The sequence below is a fragment of the Ochotona curzoniae genome, unplaced genomic scaffold, assembly GCF_017591425.1.
Source record: "Ochotona curzoniae isolate NIBS_2020 unplaced genomic scaffold, NIBS_Ocur_1.0 scaffold_3890, whole genome shotgun sequence".
In the NCBI taxonomy this organism is placed as follows: Eukaryota; Metazoa; Chordata; class Mammalia; order Lagomorpha; family Ochotonidae; genus Ochotona; species Ochotona curzoniae.
The window spans coordinates 40,822,742-40,843,857 of record NW_024467115.1 but is presented as its reverse complement, the minus strand read 5'-3'; the positions used below and the strand labels follow the sequence as shown (position 1 = coordinate 40,843,857).

Genomic DNA, 21,116 nt, shown 5'->3' with positions numbered 1-21,116 from the left:
TCCAGAGCCTGGACACCCAGGGGTGATTGCTGAGGGAGACATGAAGTCAGCAGAAGAGACGGAGAGGGAGGAATTAGAAGAAAAAACCATGTTGTTTTACAATGTTTACCTGTCAGACTGTACACCCATTTTACATTCATTTCATCTTGTTTTGATCTGTCTAAATTTTACTGAGATGAGTCTCAGGCTTATTTCTGGTGTGTTTACACATAAACCTTAAATTTGGCTAATTCTTCCAAGCTGTTTCCCATGACCCCTATGATATTAATTCATCACCTATCATAACACTTGGGATAGGACATATCACTAATGAGGGCGCGGTGTGATAGTGTCGCAGCTGAAGTTCTTGCCTTGAACGCGCCAGGATCCCATATGGGCGCCGGTTCTAATCCTGGCAGCCCCGCTTTCCATCCAGCTCCCTGCCTGTGGCCTGGGAAAGCAGTCGAGGACGGCCCAAAGCCTTGGGACCCTGCACCCGTGTGGGAGACCCAGAAGAGGCTCCTGGCTCCTGGCTTCAAATTGGTTCAGCTCCAGCCGTTGTGGCTGCTTGGGGAGTGAAGCATCGAATGGAAGATCTTGTCTCTGTCTCTCCTCCTCACTGTATATCTGCCTTTCCAATAAAAACAAATAAATGGTTTTTTTATTATTATCATTGCAAAGTCAGATATATACAGAGAGGAGGAGAGACAGAGAGGAAGATCTTCTGTCCAATGGTTCACTCCCCAAATGACCACAACGGCCAGTGCTGCACTGATCCAAAGCCAGATGGTGGTCCTTGACTGCCTTCCCAGGCCACAGGCAGGGAGCTGGATGGGAAGCGGGGCTGCCGGGATTAGAAGCGGTGCACATGTGGGATCCTGGCATGTTCAAGGCGAGGACTTTAGCTGCTAGGCCACGATGCCGGGCCCAAATGTTTTTTTTTTTCATTTGTTTATGTTTTTAAGAAATATCACTAATGAGAATAATGAAGGCTTGTGTCAAATGCTTTGTTGAAATTGTCGTATTTTGACTTATTTTTGTAATCAGACATTTTTAATCAGCCAACAATATAACTGAGCCTCTAATTGTGTAGGCTCTTGAGATAGGAGGGAACTGGCAGAATGCCTCCTCTCCCGGTGTGTTCATAGAGCGAGGACACAACCGGTGAGTGCAGTTGTGTTCTGTGTGATGAATGTTGCACGGGGATGAAGTCAAGAGGGGGCAGGTGCTGTTCGGCTGGTTCTGTGTGACTGTGGCCCCAGAAGGGTCAACAGGGACACACTGGGGAAGGAGCTGAAGGAAGGAGAGCGTGAAGTAGGCTGAGATGAAGGAAAGGACCCAGACCACAGGCCTGGAGAGCGGGTGTGGGAAGGGGGCCCCCGCCGTGATCTGAGTTCAGGAGGGAGCTGGTCAGCAGGGGTGATGCAGGGACACAGTTCCACTCGTGTTTCTGTCACTTGCTTTAATGTAAGGAAGAGGCATTAATTTTTTTATTGCTGCTGTTTTGTAGTCCGGGTTTTTCAGCCTACAGTAAACATAGGGTTCCTGATGAGAACAGGCAAAGAGAATGGCTAGCGCAGAAGGAGTGTTTGGGTGCTGTGTTGCCAGCCTTATATACCACATTTTAGCCAGGTCCAGCATTCCTGGGGAAAGTCTTTGCCTCTCAGAATGACCTAGGCGTTTTCCTGGACACTCTTGCTTTTCGTATTCCATGTCATGAAGCAGAAATCAGTCTGAGATCGTTGGCTTTTTTATGTAGTTTTGTTTGTTTTTTCCCATTTTAAATAGTTTATTATTGTTTTTAGTAGGCGGTATGTAAATGTGTTACATGTTATTATTTTAGCCTCATGTGTGACTGCTCAATTTTTTTAAAGTCTCTCTGTAGTTAGGATCTTCTTCCCTGTCATTCTTGCTGCCTTTCTTCTTTCTTACTTGTTTTATTTAGCTTTTATGTGCTGCTCAAGTGAGCCCTCGTTTTATTATCTTGAGGATCACCAAATATCCCTGTCTCTCTGATTTTCCCGTTGTTGTCTACGTATTTTAGAATCATGAAGATGGGTGTCACTGAGTTTAATCTCTGCAGGGTAATTCTTTTTTACTTGTTTTCTGATTGTACTTCAGTTTATGATGATGCTCTTTTCACTGATAATGACTTCTGTGTGTCCGATGCTGTGTCTCCGTGGCAGTCTGTCTCAGTCGCATTCATGCTCTCCTGGCACTAGATGTCCCCTCCGCTCCCATCCTCCGTATCTCCTCTCTTCTGTAAAGCAGGTGCTTTTAAACCCTTCCTCCCGCAGCACTGAGTACTGGCTCTTATTTTGGGAACTCATGTGCTGTGGACACCGCGGGCCTTTGCAGTAGGTCCTCCTCATTTGCAGGAGAGTTGTGATGGAGTACATACTGGGGATGGTTGCTGATTTCATGTTTGAGTGTTTATCCCTGAGTGATGCTAGGTCTCCCCTTCCCGGGTGGGATTTACTCAGCTCTGGCTACTATTTATGTGAATATCCTCCAGGTCCATTTGATGGTTTTGTTGCAGAGTCACAGAGAGGAGGTTAGTGACCGCAGTGAAGTCTGCATGACGGAGGGCAGTCGGAGAGAAGCTGGAGTTGTGCCTGTCCCGCAGGGAGAATTGATGCCTGGGGAGGTTGTCCTCAGGATTTGGTGAATCACATTGCTTTACTGGGTCAAGATTTCACTATGTTGTTTTCTTTTGAAGTTGTTGTTGTTGTTGCTAGTGAATAGTCTGTGTCTGTTCTGCTCTGTGTTTTTGTGTGTCAGACTAAAGGAATGTTCACTTGTGTTTGTGCGTGATGGGTTTCTGTGGGTTTCCGCTGAGTGCCTCTGCATGAAGGACCCGATTGACAGGCATAGCATGGGTGTCTTTGATATTAAGTCCAGAATGTTGTCCTGAAACTTACGCATGCAAGCAGAGATAGAGATTTATCCTTCTCCTGGCGGACTTTTCCTTGGATAGGTCGGAAAATGAGTAGAGAGCGTTAAAGGATGCCGACTTGAAAAGCACTTGTTTCTGACGTAGCTCTAGGCTAGTCATTGTTTATTCAATGCTGTGTATTTTAAAAAAAAGAAAAAGTCGCGTTATCTTCTTAGTACCCGTACTATCCACTGTACAGATGAGTTTTGTACTATGTGTTAATCACTTCTATTTCAGGAGGCAGCGGCTAACATCAGGAAGGCAGGGTAGTGAATTCAGGCAAAAAATGTAAATATTGTTGATTTCTGAGGAGTTTGAACATGGAGTTTGCTGCTGATAGCTCTAAGGAAAAGTGGCAGGATTTAATGGACAGGAAGGGAGAGGGAGGCTGGGTGATTCAGACTCACCAACACGTGGAATAGTAGGAATTGAGAGCTCAAGTGATCTGGCACGTTGTGGGAGGGGTGGAACAACCTTAGAGAGAAGCCTCGGTCAGAAGCCGAACACTGGATCATTAATTAAACCAGGACAGCTATCTAGGAACACCTGGATATTGGCTCGCTTCCTGCTTTTACTTTCTCTATGTCAGTGTCAGAAATAAACTGTAAATTGTTCTGTACAGGAAAGTCATGTTGTTGTGTTGATGTCACATCACTTTTATAGAGCTTTCGCTCAGATGTGTAGGTCAGTGCACCTAAATACGTGTTTACACTGCGGGTGGAATTAGTCCTGATGTGATCCAGCAAGAACGTGAGTAGAATAGACTTTCCCCCTTAAAAGTGTTCCTTCAGGAATTCAAGCTGTGAGAGCTATGTGCCATTTTAAACAGAAGGAAAAAATGTATAAGAATTTGAGCCTTGCTTTCTTTTGAGTAATATTTATGTAGTTTCACAGAAGTAAATTTCTGTTTGTTAAAGCTCATATTACCTATGTTCTTGTTTGCAGTTAAGTTGTTCTTATTTGTTCCTGCAGGCAGTATGTTGAGTCCTGTGGGTTGGAGGGCGCTTCCTCTGTCACTGGGACCTGCTGGGGAGGCTGCCAGCTGCCAGCTGCAGGGAGTGGCGATGCTTTGCTTGGTCAGCTCTTGCCCAGGTGTTGTCCTCTGGAGGAGCAGGCCCTGTAAGAGACTTTCCCCAGATGAAAGGATGCGCGTGCTCACCTGCACGGTCAGCAGTCACAGTGACGTTCCCTGACTATCCGCCATGGCATCTAGAATTTAGAATGATGGGGTGAATCTCTTAGAAAGATTACTGGAGATGAACAAATGACGTTGAGGTTAAGACAACCATGTGCTTTGTGAAAGTCATTCAGCCATAGAGGAATCATGCCTTGAGCGTGTGGTTTGTGTGTTAATGACATTTTCTCGAAGTGGATTGTAGAGCTGCTGCAGCTTTCCCAGGGGAATGCTGAATGACACCATATATTTAGTGCTAATTTATGTCATTATATTTTTCCATATTAAATGTGAGTTTCCTTTGCTGACTGTGTGCGATGTTTACCTTTGCTTGGTAATTCCCATAAATGCTAAATCGAAGCTGTGGATTAGATAGAAGTATGGGAGTCTCAAAACTAGATGAATGGTCTAGGGTAGAGATAGAAATTTGAGAGTCTTTGTGAAATGGTGGATTTTCACTAGTATATCAATGAACTCCTAAGCCTGAAGGAGACCAGGTGGGGAGTGGATACCAGGTCTGAGACGATTAGAAATTTGAGAAAGAAGCGAGAACTTGCCTGGAAGAAGGAAAGGAGTTGTGCAGGAGGCAGGGCCAAGAAACACTGTGTCCTGGAGGTGTGACGTGACTGTTACAGATGGGAGGAGTCCACTGTGCCAAGGACTGTGGTGTTTCAAGGAGAGACAGAGTGGACCTCTGAATCCGGCAGTGCCCGACCGTCAGTGATCACAGGAATAGTGCTTCAACAGGGCCAGCAGGGCGCAGAAAAGATGTTTCCTGCAGCTTTGTCGAAAATGGGAACAAAGACTGGGGTGCTCACGAGGAAGGAAGGAAGGAATGAGGAGGAAGGTTACTTTTCTTGTTTTAAAAAAGTGGCTAAAGGACAGCATGCTTGCATGTTTATGGAAATGAACCAGTAGGGAGGATAAATGACCAGGAGGGGCAGGAGCGGCATCTGGCTGGAGCGCCATCCTTGGAGCCCAGAGGAGCCACGCCCACCTCCTGAGCGTCCACCTCACCTGCCAGGGCCGCCTTGTCCTTCAGAATGCATCCCCTCCGTTTCCTTCCCTCCTTTTTGTTTCCAAAGAGATTTCCTAGTTGGTTATCAGAAAAGCGAGGATCACCGAACAAAACAGAGGAATAGACAGCAAGGAACACGATGTGATAGTCAAGACTTTTCTGAGTATGACTAGAAATGCTGGGTTTTAATTACCAGTCAGATGAGGTATAAACCAGACTAGTTAAGTGCATTATTCTCTAAGGGAAGGATATCAACAAGTCTTCTTCAGGTCAGTCTAATTTGGTAAACGTACAACTTAAGTAAATGTACCGGGGGTTATGACAATCCTGATTGAATTTGAAAGCCGTAATATGAAAATGTAGTTCTGTATTCAGTAAGAAAGTGACCATACGGGTCAGGTGGTCCATGTTAGGTGGCCTATGTGGAACACTGTCTCCCAGCATCTCACAAGTACACTGTTAGTGTGCTACAACCCAGAGGAAGACGGAGAGCGCCAGGAGAAAGGGGATATCTTTGTAAATATCCCTGAGTACGTATTTTTAAAAATCAGACTCTAACTGAAAGGTAGACTTTGGGCAGTTCAGGATAATCTTTTCAAAGAAGGACCTGGCGGCCAGGGAGGTGTCCGATCCTCTTTATTAACAACTGTCTGTGAGATTTTTGAAAAAGCCTCGGATCCAGTGATTGATAGAACACAGTGTTTCGGGTAGGCACAGTGAAGCTGTGAGGATGGCTTGTGATCCCAAGTGTCTGTTGGCCATTTGTATTTCATTCTTTGAAACATCTGTTGACTTGCTTTGCCTGTTTTTTACGTGGATTGTGTAGTTTGTTGAGTTTCTTGAGCTCCTTATATTCTGGATACTAATACTCCGTTGGATGTAGTTGAAAAATATTTCCTCCCGTTCTGTCAGTTGCCTTTTCATGTTCAGCGCAGAGGTTTCTCAGCTTGGTGTAATCCCATTTGTCTGTTTTTGCTTGTACTGTCTGTGCTCCTGAGATCTTATCCAAGAACTCTTTCCTTAGATGTTATCTTGCAGAGTTTCTTTTCCTGTGCTCCAGTAATTTGACAGTTTTAGTTCAACATAATCCCAAAGTTGAAGGGTACAAAATCAGTCCAAGCAAATCTTGTAGTAGCATTCTTGCAAACAAGGCTCTGCCTAAGAAAGAACATGTGAAATCATTCACATTCCCACAACAGCTACAGAAGATTAAGTATTTTAGGCTAAATTTAGTTGTGAAAGATGTATAATAAAAAAATAACAAAACACTAATGAAAGAAACAGGACACCCCCAAATTGGAAAAACGTCCATTGTCCTGGATTGGAAGAACTAATGTCAGCAATATGCCCATACACCTGAAGCAGTTTACCGGGGTAGTGGGATCCCCATCGAAATTCCAAGGGCGTCCTTTACAGAACTGGAAAAAGCAATCTTAAAACTCACAGGGAAACACAGAATGCCCGTAACAACCAAAGCAGATTTAAGCAGCATGAACAATGCCATAGACATCACAGTTACACAGTGCAAGACATAGCTCAGGTCACCGGCATTCAAAGCTGCCTGTTACTGGCATAAAAAATGATGTGTAGACCAATGGAACAGAATGGAAACTACAGAAATTAATCCACACACATAAATACAGCCAACTAATCTTTGACAAATGAGCTAAAATTCCTTGAGAGATTGAGAGAGTGAATGAGCAATCTTTGCTGCTTTGAGAAAATTGGATTTCCATGTGCAGGTGTCTGCAACAAGATCTCCCACCTCACACGGTGTTCTGGATTCTGGAATCAGTTCTTATTCTCATCACTCCTGTCCATTCTGGAATCGCGTCTCGCCCTCACCACTTCTGTCCATTCTGGAATCAGTTCTCTCCCCTCACCACTCTTGTCCATTCTGGAATCGCGTCTCCCCCTCCTGTCCATTGTGGAATCACATCTCACTCTCGCCACTCCTGTTTCGTTTCTCACCACTCCTGTTTCTCACCACATCAGCTGCAGTGGAGGCCAATCAGAAACCTGGGTAGAGCTGTGAGTGCTGGTCCTAGGTGGATTAGTTGCAAAACAGTTCCCTGTGAGTTTCTAAATGGCAATGTTTCTTCCTAAGGATCTAAGTACAGGAAAATGTTATTTAAGACAGTAATTTGTATGTTTATGCTTGACAAAGCTCGTAAGGTATGCTCCTAATTTCTTATAATAAAGTCATATTGATGGTATATACCAGGGTACTTCAAGAAGTGTGTGGAGAAATGGAGTTCAAAGATTTTCATTTTGGCAAGAAGAAATTTTGAAATCCATGTGTAATTTTTCTCATAATGTGTGTTTTCATGAACATTTGTAAGACTCATACATACATGAATTTCAGAAATGTTTTTGTCACAATAAACGTATCTACCATTTTTCATATTTTCTTGTGCAAAAACAGTATCAAAGTGATGATGAATGTTTAGAAACGAAAACCAAGCACACTCCTCTTTCACAAGTGTTTTGTCACATCATCCTTGGCAGACTGACGTCTGTGTCAGATTATAGATGTTGACACTTGGATCGGAGGAATTGTCTCAGGTCCCTATGATAGCTTGTCCCGGTCCAGCGGATGGAGAGCTGCCCAGCGATGACTGTGTTTGCCTCCTCTCTTCATTGCCTGACACGGGCACAGGACTGGCCTATCCTAGCGGCAGGTGTGTGTGAACTGTTCCTAGACTGTATTTTTAATTCGAGGTTGCACCAAACGTGGTTTGTTCTTGTCACAGATAGTGCTGCTTGATATTCTCCGGCTTATTTCTCTCCCTCAACTTGAACTGTGAGAGTGGGAGTGCGATCTGATGTTTACAGTAGTAATTGATGTACTGCTGGCGTTGCAGGTGACAGCTTAGAGTGCTGCACCAGACAAGCCGTCTCTCAGCATTCTTTAAGATAGTTTCTCCAAACTTCTAAACTATGATGCTCGTAGACCGTTCTTACTCCCTTGCACGGCATGTTTTTAAGCAGTTCTGTGTAGCATTTTCTTCATGTTCAGATCTGTTGTAAGACTAGTGAGGGTTACTGCGTTTCCTCCCCCCGGCCCCCCAGTTAGGATAAACTCAGAGTGGATCAACCGATCTCAGTGTGTTTCTGTTTAGCATCTGTTCCCTTAGCATTAGTATCACATTAACATCAGAATTGTGTTGCATTAATTATGTGTTTGCTGTGACTTCAAGAATCAAATAGATCAATGTCTTTAAAAATTAAAAAAAAAAAGATTTTAAAAAGTTACTTTTATTTGTTTGAGAGAGAGATGGAAAGTACCGAGACTAAGATGCACAGAGATTTTCTGTATACTGATTCTCTCTAGGCCCGGGGCAGCTTGCACTGGGTCAGGATGAGGCCTGCAGGTGGGAGCTCAGGCTGGGGCAGCCACAGGGACAGACAGGGCCCCTGGTTACTTGAACTACCACATGGTGCTTCCCAGGGTGTGTATGTGAATAGAAAACTGGAATCGGAGATGCATTTTGGACTTGAATCTGGACCTCTGCCTTGGCTGTGGGTGTCCAGAGCAGCACCTTAACCACTCCACCAAAATTAAAACTTTTTAAAGCAGGCGTTTGTCAAGGGGTGGCAGCGCCTCCTGTGCTGCCTCGAGCCCTTTTTTCCCTTGTCTGGGATGCTCGGTGGGCTTCCTTGTTTTAATGTGGCTGTTTTGTCTGTGATTAGTCATTTTGAAGAACCAAGTGTGCTGACAGTCGCAAGAATTTGCTCATTTGTCAAAATATCATGAGTCGTATATTTCAGTGTCTCCAAATGTTATCCCCTTGCCCTCCAAAAAAGAAACTGCCCAAGTGGCATTGTCTAGTTAGCCTGTTAAGTGTGGTTGAGTTCTGAAGTTCTGAAACTACCTCGGTGTCTTCTAGGCTGGTAGAAATGGTTTTTAATTTGTTGAAGAATGAAAACCAGATTTCCTACTGTTAGTGGAGGGAGTTACAAAGAGGAAAGTGGGAAATACTGTGTAGACACCATGGTTGTTGAGTGCAACTGGAGGTGGCAGAGTAAACATGCAGGTTCTGATTGCTTTTCATATGTGTATTTATGGGCAGGTAAGAACGTATGGGATGATACACCTGTGTTTGTATCCACTGTGTGTGTGTCTTTGTAGAGATTGCAAGTTAGATGGCTTGAATTCACTGAGAGAATGGTAAACCAAATTAAAAACAAAATGTGAGTGTTTGTATAAAAATATCTGTGAACCTGGTGTTGAATGACTCACACACTGCACCCTGGGGAGCCTGTCATGCAGCCAGGTCCAAGGGCAGGGTGCCAGCAGAGTCAGTGTCCTGGCTTGTATGCAGCCATGCTGTTGCCCTGACCTCAGATGGGAGCAGACTGACGCTGTGAGTTCTCATGTCTGTCCTCACGTGTCCTGTGTGCATGTGTGCTGTGCCTGTGGGACCTGTGTACTAACGCCATCACCTCAGGGCTTGGATGTCAGGACAGGAATTGGAGAAGATACGAGCGTTTGGTCGTTCTTGCTCTGTTTTTGCAGTTTTCTATTAGAATGAATTTGTGTTGGAATAATTTTGTTTTTTGAAATTTGATAAAATAGCAGAGGTTTGGCTCTGGTCCATCTTCAAACTGAACCCAGTGGGTTCTTAAAAAGGCACCCTGTGGAAAGACTCTCAGGCATAATGGGGATCACAAGCCTCCCATTTGATTCTTGGGTTGCCAGCCCACAAACTCTCCTGGATTCCTGGTTTTCCAGTCTGTGTCTAAACATCTAGTTAATTTTAACACATCTGGGAGCTTTTGTTTTCCGAGCGGAAACATCGAAACATCATTGCCTTCTTTGAGGAGCAAGCATTGATCCCGGAGCCTTCATCAGTATCATGCGTCATAGGAAGTACTATTTTTCCCTTGAGTAGCAGAGTAGCTTTTCCTCTGGTTCTCAGGCTGCACTTCAAAGCCCCCAGGGGCAGTTCAGGCTACAAGAATGTTTCCTGGGACACAAGGACACCTGCCAGACTGGGCACAGTTTAGAGATTCTAGGTTAGCTTGACGGAGTTTCACCGTGAGATGTCTACAGTCCTGGAGTTGAGGCTCTATCTTTGTGAAGTTGTGATTTCAGTGAAACTTTTATTTACAAAAAAGCAAGTACTTTATGAAATCAGTGTGGGACGGAAAATGAGGATAAAATAATGGTTTCCAATTTGATGCCGAGGTCTGGGGATTTGAGCAGGGCCAAGCCTACTCCATCCTGTACTTCTAATTCAGTGTGAGTCACGGATGGCACAGTGGGAGGCAGCTTCAGTTTTGTGTTGAGTTCTTGCAATAATGTCAGGGAATATCCCTTGTGGAGTTTACAGCACTACACAAATGCAAGTGCTAAGGTCTTTTTAAAAGACAATTACATTTCTCTTTCTTAGTCAAGCCATCAAAGTGAAAGCCTTTTTGGTCAAAATGAGTTTCTCTTCGGCAAGCTTTCTTTACCATGTGTCTTCGTGAAGCACATCCCAGAGGTGTGCCATCCGACAGAGGTCTTCGTTTGTTTGCCGAGCTCATCCTTTCGTATCAGTGTTTATGAACAGCCAGCTGATCCTAAGGCTAACAGCCAAACACTACTTATGGCCCTTACTTCATATTTGCGTGTCATTTCAAGTCACAGGTTGTATCGTGGTTTGAGTGATTCACTAAGCATGTAGATATGCTTTTGATTTGAGAGTATGTTCTATAAACACAGAGTAATAATCACGGTAAAAATATTGTGCTATGTTAATATTTATGCAATTGTAATCAGTAACCAAAGGAAACAGGATGTGCTAACATATTTTATTAGGTTAAAGATTAGAATTGGAAATCCGATGTAAACACGAAAATAACTTAACATCTGGGTCATAGGTTATCACACAAAGTTAGTTTTGAAAATTATTTTAAAGATAGTGTAATCCATCCTTCTTGTTAAACAAATGAAAACATAAAAACTGAAGCCCTGAGATATGAAGTGAAATCTCTGATAAACTGTCTCTGCGCAGTGACGTCTTCTGGGTCTCCCTTACCGTGACATCCTGTTTCCTGCCCCGGGGTGATAGACCCCAGCTGCTGATGGGGCTCGACAGTGCACTGGGAAAGCTCTGCATTGTCAGAGAAAGACGTAGGTCTGTATGTCATGTGCGTAAGGACCCACTGTTAAACAAGTGCTAAAACCCCATCCTAGAACTCCCTAGAGCTCCCTTACCCTGCCGTCCAAAGAAGGTGCTGGTTGCTGTAGAAGTCGTTTCTTGGTGTAGGTCTAAGCATGGAAGCTCTTGCATGCCGGCATTGAGAAGCTCGTTCTGTGGCCTTGTGACTGTCTTGATTCCACTTTCCTTTGCCTTGGCTTCCTTCTCAGATGAGGTTTGTGAGGGCGCGCACACAGAACCAGCGGCTCTGATTCGTGGTAACAAATAGGGGTCATTTTGGAGTAGAATGCTTCGTCTGCAGACTTGAAATTGCTTCAGTAGGACTTTGCTCTTACATGATGAAGGGAGCACCTGGGCCTCCACACACCGTGTCGTGTGCTGGAGGCGTCTGAGGCTCAGCTCTTCTGCATCTCCGTGCACACTCTGACCGCTGTACCACAGCGTCTGCAAGCACTGAGCTTGGAAAGGATGTGGGGCTGGAGGCTCCCAAGTTGTGACTGTTAGCAAGGAGAAGTCACAGATGTGGACCACGGTTGTGAGGGGGGCCAGTTTTCCGTGGGCATGAAGCAAGGTAGGTAAGGTCCAGAAGCCTAGGTCAGGGGGAAACCAAACCTCAGCTATGCAAGACACAGCCTAGGGGAGCGTGGGTGTGAGCGCGGAGAACTCCTGAGGGAACCTGCTGTCAAAAGAGGTGTGAGGGGCGGCAGCCAAGAGGAGGACCTGGCAGCCTGACCGGAGCAGCAGTGATAAAGATGAGCCGTGCTTGGGCGATTTCTAGTTTGCTGCTCTCTGCCCGTAGTCTTTCTACAAGTCCACATTCCTGTTTACGGACCCTGCCTATGGTTGAGCATGTCTGTTTGGGATGTATGTTCTAAAGCTGTGTTTTCCACAGAGTGCCTTAAGAACCCACTGGGTTCAGTTTGAAGATGGACCAGAGCCAAACCTCTGCTAACCACCTGGTTGGCATAAACTCTGTGTCTGAGTGCTCCCAGTGGTGCTTGGGTCTTATTAAGCATTACTGTCAGTTAGGTGCCCCCCACCACATATCTGGTCATTTCCCCTGCCTCAGATGCAGTTACAGCCAGACGGCTGCGGGAAGGTGGGGGGCTGGGATATGTGCAGTGAAGTTTTGGCTGTGTGTCAAGACACTTCTTGATTCACTTGGCTCACAACTGGGAACTCATTGAAGTCTTATGACTCAGTGTTAACATCAGATCCGTCTTTTGTTCTCTCAAGCCAGAGCTTTACTTCTTACACTGTCAGAACACACAGCCATCGTGTGCTGACCTGATTGTTCCAGGGTGGTCTAGGAGGAAGATCTCTGCTGGCCAGATCTGGCCAGATCAGATTTGTAGCTCCAGTTCTGTCTGCTGCAGTGTCAGTATCCACCTGCCCTCTGGATATGAAGTACTGCCATTGGGCCATGGCCACAACCACCTTCCTGAATTCAGGAAAACCCATTGAGTGGCAACAGTTCCCACATACATTCCTGGCTTAAAATTCCGGGTACTCAGGTATACTCTGGCTCCCCTTGTGCGAATGTGCTTGCTGCTCAAGGTGTGGTGTGTGTGTTCATGAACATAACCAGGGGGTGAGTAAACGGATCATCCAGAACACTAGCAATGCCATCATCTTAAACCACTGAATGCAAGTGTGGGCCCGGGGAAGTTCTGAGCTTGCATTGGTTTGATTTTGGGCTCTTTGGATGACGGATCTCAGCAGCCCCATGCCAACACACTGAAGCCAAAATCATGGCGCCTGTGAACAGGTAGGCAGTTTTCTAAATTGACTGTCTTCCGAGAAGATTGTCAGCTTCTTCAGGCAGGGATTCTGCTTTCTTGCAGCTCTCCACCACATACAAGATTGTTTGCTAGAGTATACTGTCAGGATGCTTGATAAATTTTTGTGAAATGATCAACTAGTTCTTTTTAATTTATTCTACAAAAATCTGGTGGGGATTGTGCCCCAGAGTAAGAACAGGTGATGGTCTTTCCAGAAAGAAAGATGCTTGAGTGGTCTTGGGAAGGTGAGTGAGGTGGAGACAGGGAGGTGGAGGGTTGAGATGAAGCTTGCGGGTTGGCCAGAGCTTGCAGGGCGTGGGAAGCCACCCTGGCAGGAGTCGTGTACAGTTCCAGTGGTGGCAGGGAAAGCCCCAGAGTCATTTATTTAAATCTGGGAGTGATGGCCCGATATTTTGTTTGTCAAGTTCACAGTGTTTGTGGTGGTTTGGGAGATCATTCGGGTTGGGGAGCTTTGTGGAAATTAGCCAGAAGTATCTTCTTTGCTACTCGGTAGAAGAGACAGTGCAGCTTGTCATGGGGCAGGCTGGGGACTGCTGGCTCCTCGAGGTGCTGTTGCCACTCTGGCGCCAGGTCCAAGGGTAGCCTGTGGTGTTGACATTGGACAGCATGGTGCAGGCGCAGGTGACCGCACAGGCCTCCTTCTGCTGTGCGTTGCTCTGAGATCGGACAGAGTACGAGTGGGCAGCAGTGAGCACAGTGCCCAGGGACAACATCCTAGCAAGCCACACCTCTCCATGTGGAGATGTTCGGGGTTCTCTTTACTGATCCAACTGTCAATATGTTATTTAAAATATAAGAAGCATATATAAGAAGTATAAGAAGATACTTTTGACTGGATATTACTTAACATTGCCTTTTTTTTTCCCCTTTAATTCAAAGTACCAAGACACAAATATGCAAGGAGTTGTATATGAACTAAACAGCTACATAGAGCAACGGCTGGATACTGGGGGAGACAACCAACTGCTTCTCTACGAGCTGAGCAGCATCATTAAAATAGGTAAGGGGCGTCCATGTTCCTCCTGGAGACCCCAGGCCAGACATGCCTTCCCCCGGCGCCGCAGTGACAACAGCTCACTTACCTAGAGGCAGGTGGAACCCGCTAATTTGCTTCTTCACTTCTGTAGTTGGACTGCGTGTTAAATAAACATGTTTTATTATGAAACTACAAGATTGAGTCAGACGTAAACATTCCTGGATCATGTAGCTTCTGCGATGTCTGATGCATCAAGGAACCCATTGTGTCATCTAACACCTAGTCTTGATTGGGAAGTGTGGTTTTATTGAATGCATTCACATTTCTACGCAAAATCATTGATGTGTAAAGGGAAACGAAGCTTTGAAATTGGTTCAGTAGTTGAGGAATTCATATAACTGTGGTGGAATAGTTTGTATTGTGACTAGAATGAAACAAGTTATATCAGAAGTAGTTTAACAGAAGATGCACTTTTCTCAATATATGGCTTTCTTCTGATACCCACTATGAAAATTGTATCTTTCAAATCTTACTTGAAAATAGAAACATTCTTGGCCCAATAATACTGATAAGATCCATTATATTCTCAACCATGTGCTAAGTATTGTGTGCATTAAATCGACATATTTGTATTACCCACTCCTGGAGTGGTCTCTAACACCGGCACCATCGTGCTTATGCGAAGGCCGTGGGACAGAGCAGCACACGGGTGCAAGGAGCTACACGGGAGCTTAGTGCAGGCAGGTCCCGTGAGTAACGCCTTAACCCCTGCACGGGGCGTGTTCACAGACAGTGCTGCAGGCGTGTCAGGTGAGACCAGTCGGTGAATGCATCACCCTTTCCCGTCGAGGCTCACTCAGCATTTTGAATATTGCTTCTGACATCTCAACAGAATTTAAGTGCCATTCACTGATTCTCAAAACTTGATATTTACAGTTTGAGAAAGACACTGTTATTCAGTACGTTGAGTACTACGTGAATTTGAGCATGCCACATCCCCCTAAAATTTGTATCTATTAACTAGAAATACACGATTTGATTGTATGTGTTAGCAACAGAATCCACAGGCTGACCTGCTGCATGCCCGTTGCTTATGGTAACACGTGCATTCTAGAGGTTTCTACGTGAGCCTAAATGTTAATTCACACCCGGTACCTGCTCTCACTTCCCTGCTCAGTCACTTCCCTTTTTTTACTTTGGCAGCTACAAAAGCCGATGGATTTGCACTGTATTTCCTTGGAGAGTGCAATAACGTAAGTATCTAAATTTAGAATTTGGTGCTCTAGATAAGAACACACTAGCTCTTGAAAAAAAAAAATTCTCTTATATTACAGTTGACTTAACACCCATCCCAGGAATAGGTACTGTAAACTCATTTTGTGTTGTGTTTCTATTTGTGGTCGTTACCAGTCGGGGGTTTTTACCCATGTGACAACATTTATGTATAAGCTCTTGCAACTGCCGTGTTTATTTGCTTTGGTTTGCGTTTGCCTGCATTGCCAGCGGTGCCTCGTGGCTGAGGGCGGTGTGACGGCTATTCCAGCACTGTGCGCTGGGCTGTCACTGAACAGATGCTCTCTACAAATCATTGTCGAGCGTTCCTTGCATGTCACCGCGTCATTACCGCTTTCTTTGCCCTCTTTTTCTTGCAGCTTTGCAGGTCTTAACCTCTTTAGTCCTTCTGACAGTGTGTCCTGTGCTGTGGTGTCCTAGCTGGGGAGCATCTGCTGATAGCCACAGCTCCCTGTTTCTATGTGACAGATCGGCTCATTTGCCCATTTTCTTGGAAGTACCTTTGGCAGGTTCAAGTGTCAAATCCATTCTCGAATGAGCTTTCTACAGCCCTCAAACCCCAGAGCTTACTTCAGCATAACTTGATTTTCTGACCAACTTTGGCAAGAGTAAGTGGCTTCATCCTTCAGCCTGAGCTGAGCTGCTGCCTGCTCTCTGTCCCAGCACTGTGGAAAGTCCCTGGTGACACTTTTCACCTAGAAAACTCCTGACTCTGTCTTCCGTCACACGTTTACCCGGGAGTTGCTGCCAGGGCGTTGGCATGGCTAGGAAGTTGTTGGTGATCCCAGGAACAAACCAACTGTAGGATTTAGTGAGCTTTATTTCCATTTAGATCTCTGTGAATGGCTTCCATTCTTGTCACTTCAGGTGCATGAAAAAAATATTCATAATGTCTGCTTTAGTTTTGATGGTTTATGTGAAAGGCAGGGTTTGATGGGGGAGAGCTCCTATGTCCGCTGGTTCACTCTCCAGATGCTGCGATGTCCAGGCCTGTGCTAGGCTGAAGGCAAGAGCCGGATGCTGCATCTGCATCTCTCGTGCTGAGGGAAAACCAAGCATTTGGGCCAGGCACTGCTGCTTCCCCGCGCACCTAGCAGGGAGCTGGAGGTGTCAGTCAGGTGGGGTGCCGGCATCACAGGCCCTAGCTTCACCCGCTGTACCACAGTGCTTGGGTTTATTTCAGGAGCATCGCACAGGTTATCCAACCTTCCACACTGCTTGCAAAAGAAGCTCACACACTTTTGAAATATATGCTAATTGTGTGAAATAAAGTGGACAATGGCATACATATTTTTCTTATATTCCTTCTTTATACATAAAAGGCTGTCACAGCACAGACTGAGGAGCCTAGTGATTGCCCGCTGTCCTGGCCACGGACATTTCCATTTCTTTTAAATGAATTACTTTCTTTTAAAAGACAATATGTTGGGCTCGGTGCAGTGGCCTAGTGGCTGAAGTCCTCACCTTGCACATGCTGGGATCCCATATGGGTGCTGGTTTATGTCCCAGCTGTTCCACTTCCCATCCGGATCCATGCCTGTAGCCTGGGAAGGCAGTCGAGGATGCCCCAAAGCCGTGGGAGACCCGGAAGAAGCTTCAGGCTCCTGGCTCCTGGCTTCTGATCGGCTCAGCTTCAGCCATTGTGGCCACCTGAGAGATGAACCAGTGGAGTGAAGATCTTTCTGTATCTCCTTCTCTCTAAATCTCACTCCTTCTTTCCTAAATCTTACTTTGCATTACAAATAAATAAATCTTTTAAAAATTCAAGTTTTTTTGAAAACAGATTTATTGCAAAGTCAGATATACAGAGAGGAGGGGAGACAGAGATCTTCCATCTGCTGATTCACTCCTCAAGCGGCTGCAACAGCTGGAGCTGAGCTGATCCGAAGCCAGGAACCTGGAGCCTCTTCTAGGTCTCCCACGCGGGTGCAGCGTCTCAAGCCTTTGGGCCGTCCTCGACTGCTTTCCCAGGCCACAATCGGAGCTGGAAGGGAAGTGGGACCACCAGGATTAGAACTGGTGCCCATATGGGATCCTGGCACATTCAAGTTGAGGACTTTAGCCACTAGACTACTGTGCCAGGCTCAAAAATTCAATTTACTTACCAATTTTCTTAAAAAGTGGCCTCTTTTTAAGTATAGCCAGAAAGTGTTTCTTAAACAACTCAATTTTCAAGACAAAAATTGTGTACATTAGCTACAAAAATATATTACCACGGCTCAAAGAAGCTTAGATAAAGTTTTTAATCTATACACATTAACATCATTCAAATAATAAGAAAAAGGTGGACCAAACTTTGGCCGAGTATTTAAGATGCTGAGATGCCCACATCTGTTCTGGGAGTGTCCAGGTTTGCGTTGAGGGTCCATTTCCAGCTTCGGTTCTTGTGTGCCCTGGGCAGGGGAGTCCCAGGCTGAGTCTCGGGCCCCTGCCTTGAGCCGGAGCCACTTTGGGTTACTGTGGTCAGGTGGAGAATGAACCAGCAGGAGAACTCCGTTTCTCTGTGTCTCTGCTTTTCAGATAAATGTTATTTTTAGAAAAAAAAGATGAAGATGAGAAGCATTCTAGAATTTATAATTTTTTTCTTCTGTGTTTGGAAGTCAGAGGCAGCCATCTGCTGGCTGTGTGCGGAGAGCTGCGGCTGGGAAAGCAGCCAGCAGCTCTGTGGAGTGTCCCCTGGGGTGACAGGGGCAGAAGTGCTTGGGGCATCATCCACTGCTTCCCAGAACACGTTAGCAGGAAGCCAGAGTCGGAAATGGAGCTGGGACCTAAACTCCTGGCGTGGAAGACAGGGTACAGGCCATGGGCATCCCGAGTGTGTCTCAAACACTACATCAAACACCCACCATGCAATTACTTAAAAAGTAATATCTTACTTTTCATGTAAGTGAAATTCAGTCATTGTTGAAATTGAGGTATGAACTATAATTTAAATAATATTTAAATGTGTTAATGGAACTCACATTACCATCGTCTCCTTGCTGGAAAAAAAAATTTAAGAAGCGAGCATGGAAAGATAAGCAGAAAACAGAGAGCAAACTCAGTATTTCACACCAAGCATGTCATAGGACTGTGCAAAGGTTTGGTAACTGCAAGAAAAATGAATAACCACAGCTATTTAATTCCTGGGCTGTCAGGTGTATGAAAATCCAAATTAGCTTTCATTCCAGGAGCAAGGGCAAGCAGGTGCGATGGGTTAACCACGAAGGTTGCTTCAGTGAGTGAAGGCGGGAGCTTGGCGGACGCGCTTGGCCGAGACAGTGCAGTGAAGCTAGAGCTGCGGTGAGGCTGGTGTAGCAGACCTTGGGCTGTGTCCGGTCGTCTTATTTCTGTTTGTTGAATTCTTGATGTGGTGTGAGATTAAGCCGGTGTCTGTGAAGCAAAGGTATGCTACTGCAAAAACCAAAAGGAAAAGTACAGGAAGGAAGGCGGAAGAAGGCACGGAGGGAAGCGTCGTGGTGGAGTCGGAAGGGAAGCACATGACATACCAGCAGCTCTTCCCTGTAGATACACATTCTGTGTATGTATCCCCGTAGTGATTTTAGCAGTGCCGTCCCTTGCCGGATGCTCTCCAGTGGGTCAGGCTAACCCGTGCCTGTTACCGTCCTGTCCCCTGTTCTCAGGGTTCTCCACCTGCCAAGCCCCCAGAGAGGAAAAGCCCGAGTTTTGAAACGCCCTGAGAAATTCCTCAGCTCGGGCACTCCCCCATCTCTCCAAACTTGCCAGCTCCCTGAGCGTACCTAGCATCCTTAATCTGTAAAAGTGGGGCTGGGCGGAAGACTGGGTGGTTGCCATCTACTCTTGCCTTCAGTTGGCCACCTCTGCTCAATTTATTAATCCTTAATGCATTTGATTAAACCATAAAGTCCTTAACAAAACGGAAGCCTTATGCAAAGGAAGCTAGATGAATGTGGGACCTCATTGCTCAAGCCTGTCCACATGAATCTAAATTTGTTTACTATCTAGCGCCATCTCGTGTTTGAAGATGAAAATTGCAGCGAATGTACATATTTTTCATCTTAAAATTCATCTGTTTATGCTATTTCTCAGAAGTTTTGGTATTTTGGGTTTTATTTTCTTTCATTCAAAAAAGGTTTTTTCTTACTAGTTCCCCCTCACCCCGGTCTCATAGGTCACACAGTAGCTTCAAGGTTTTTGGTTTTCTTTTTCGTTTCTTCAGCGATACATTGGTGATTCAGGAACATGTTGCTTAACTTCATGTTGTTGTTAACTTTCTATTTTTTATTCCTGTCGTTGATTTTGTTCTATAGCTTTTCATTTAAGGAGATGTTTAGTAACTGATTAAAACATGGATTTGCGCCTTTTTTTTTTTTGGGTTAAAGTATTTCTAAAATTTAGCTGGCTGTTCATTGAAGTGCCACCATGATTACACATTTTCTAAGATGATCTTTGATTTTCCTGTGGAAGGGGAGATGAGAGCCAGTGTTAACCATTGCAGATCCCTTGGGCAGGCAGCAGTAGATCAGACCTTCCCATTTCATTGAAAACTGGTGTTTTATGGACTTAATTAGTATGAACATTTTTATTGATTTTGCACCAATTGACTTCTCCAAGTTCACTTTTTATCATTGGAATGCATTTTTATTGTATCGCTGCATCAAACCGTTGCCTACTAACTTACATCATTTGCCTTTAGAAGTATGCATTATTTTGCTGTTATCATGAAAATATTGGCTCTTTCTTAAGTATGTGAAAGGAAAGCCTATTTACTCCTCAATGCTTCCTGGTCTCTGAGTTGATCTCCCCGACTTCGGGCATTCCTTTCTCTGTGGGTTGGGTGACCACAGCTCCAACACTTGCGTTCCCCCGAGCCCTGCCCCAGGCTGATGGAGCGTTTGCTTGTTTGTTGCACATCACAGGGAAACACTACATAGAGCCTACAGTTTTTATATTAGAATAATGAGGCTGTAAAAATGTAAGAAAATATAAGACATTCTACCCTTATTTCTTAACTTTTATTATTATTATCATTTTACAATTTTTTTCCATAGGCCCTGGGATGGTCCCTACCCCCTCCACAAGTTCCCTCCCAACTCACTGAGTTCCTCTGTATTGTCACCGTAGTATAATTCTTCATACTCAGTCGTATGTCCTTCATTGCGGGCATGGACAATGGCAGAGAGTCCAGCATCCTATTGTCAAGATATAGTGAACAGCTTCGTTGAGAGTCCATCTTTAGTCTGGAAGTAGAGATGCATACTACATTGTATCCTCACATCTGGATATGATAGTCTCCATTACACAGTTACTATACATCCCCTTAAATAAAAAGCCACAATGCAAAATCAACAACAGGAAGAAAAATAGAAATTTACAATGCCATGAAGTTAAATAACATGCTACTGAAGGAATACTGTGTTGCTGAAGAAAAAGAAAGTCAAGAACCTTCTTGAAGAAAATGATGCCGCTGTGTGATCTACGAGTCACTGAGGAATTTCAGCAGAAGAAAGTGTTTTGAAGAGGTGAAATTCACACACACAAAAATCAAAATCCATGAGATAATAGTTTCCACTGAAGCTTGTTGACGGAATGATGTCTCCTGTAGGCAACACGTAGATGGAGTTTGTTATTTTAATCCAGTCTGCTAATCTGTGAGGTTTGATTGATGAGTTTTAGCCATTTACATTCAGGCTTAATATGAACAGGTGGTACTTTGGTCCTGTCATTTTAGGAATGGGTTGTTCATTGCTTTAGTCTTCTGTTGTCATTTTACTGGGATGTTCTTCCCATTTGCCTTTGGTTTTGGTAGGTGCTATTCCTCTTCTCTGT

The 21,116-nt window shown here is 44.8% G+C and overlaps 1 protein-coding gene across 1 annotated transcript in view; it reads left to right on the top strand.

The window, feature by feature from the left end:
• PDE10A (phosphodiesterase 10A) overlaps positions 1 to 21,116 on the top strand; it is a 222,857-nt gene that overhangs the window by 137,952 nt on the left and 63,789 nt on the right. The window contains exons 4-5 of the mRNA XM_040965377.1: positions 13,937 to 14,057; positions 15,237 to 15,286. Of these exons, the coding sequence (XP_040821311.1) occupies positions 13,937 to 14,057; positions 15,237 to 15,286 (171 nt within the window). The remainder of the gene's footprint in view (positions 1 to 13,936; positions 14,058 to 15,236; positions 15,287 to 21,116) is intronic.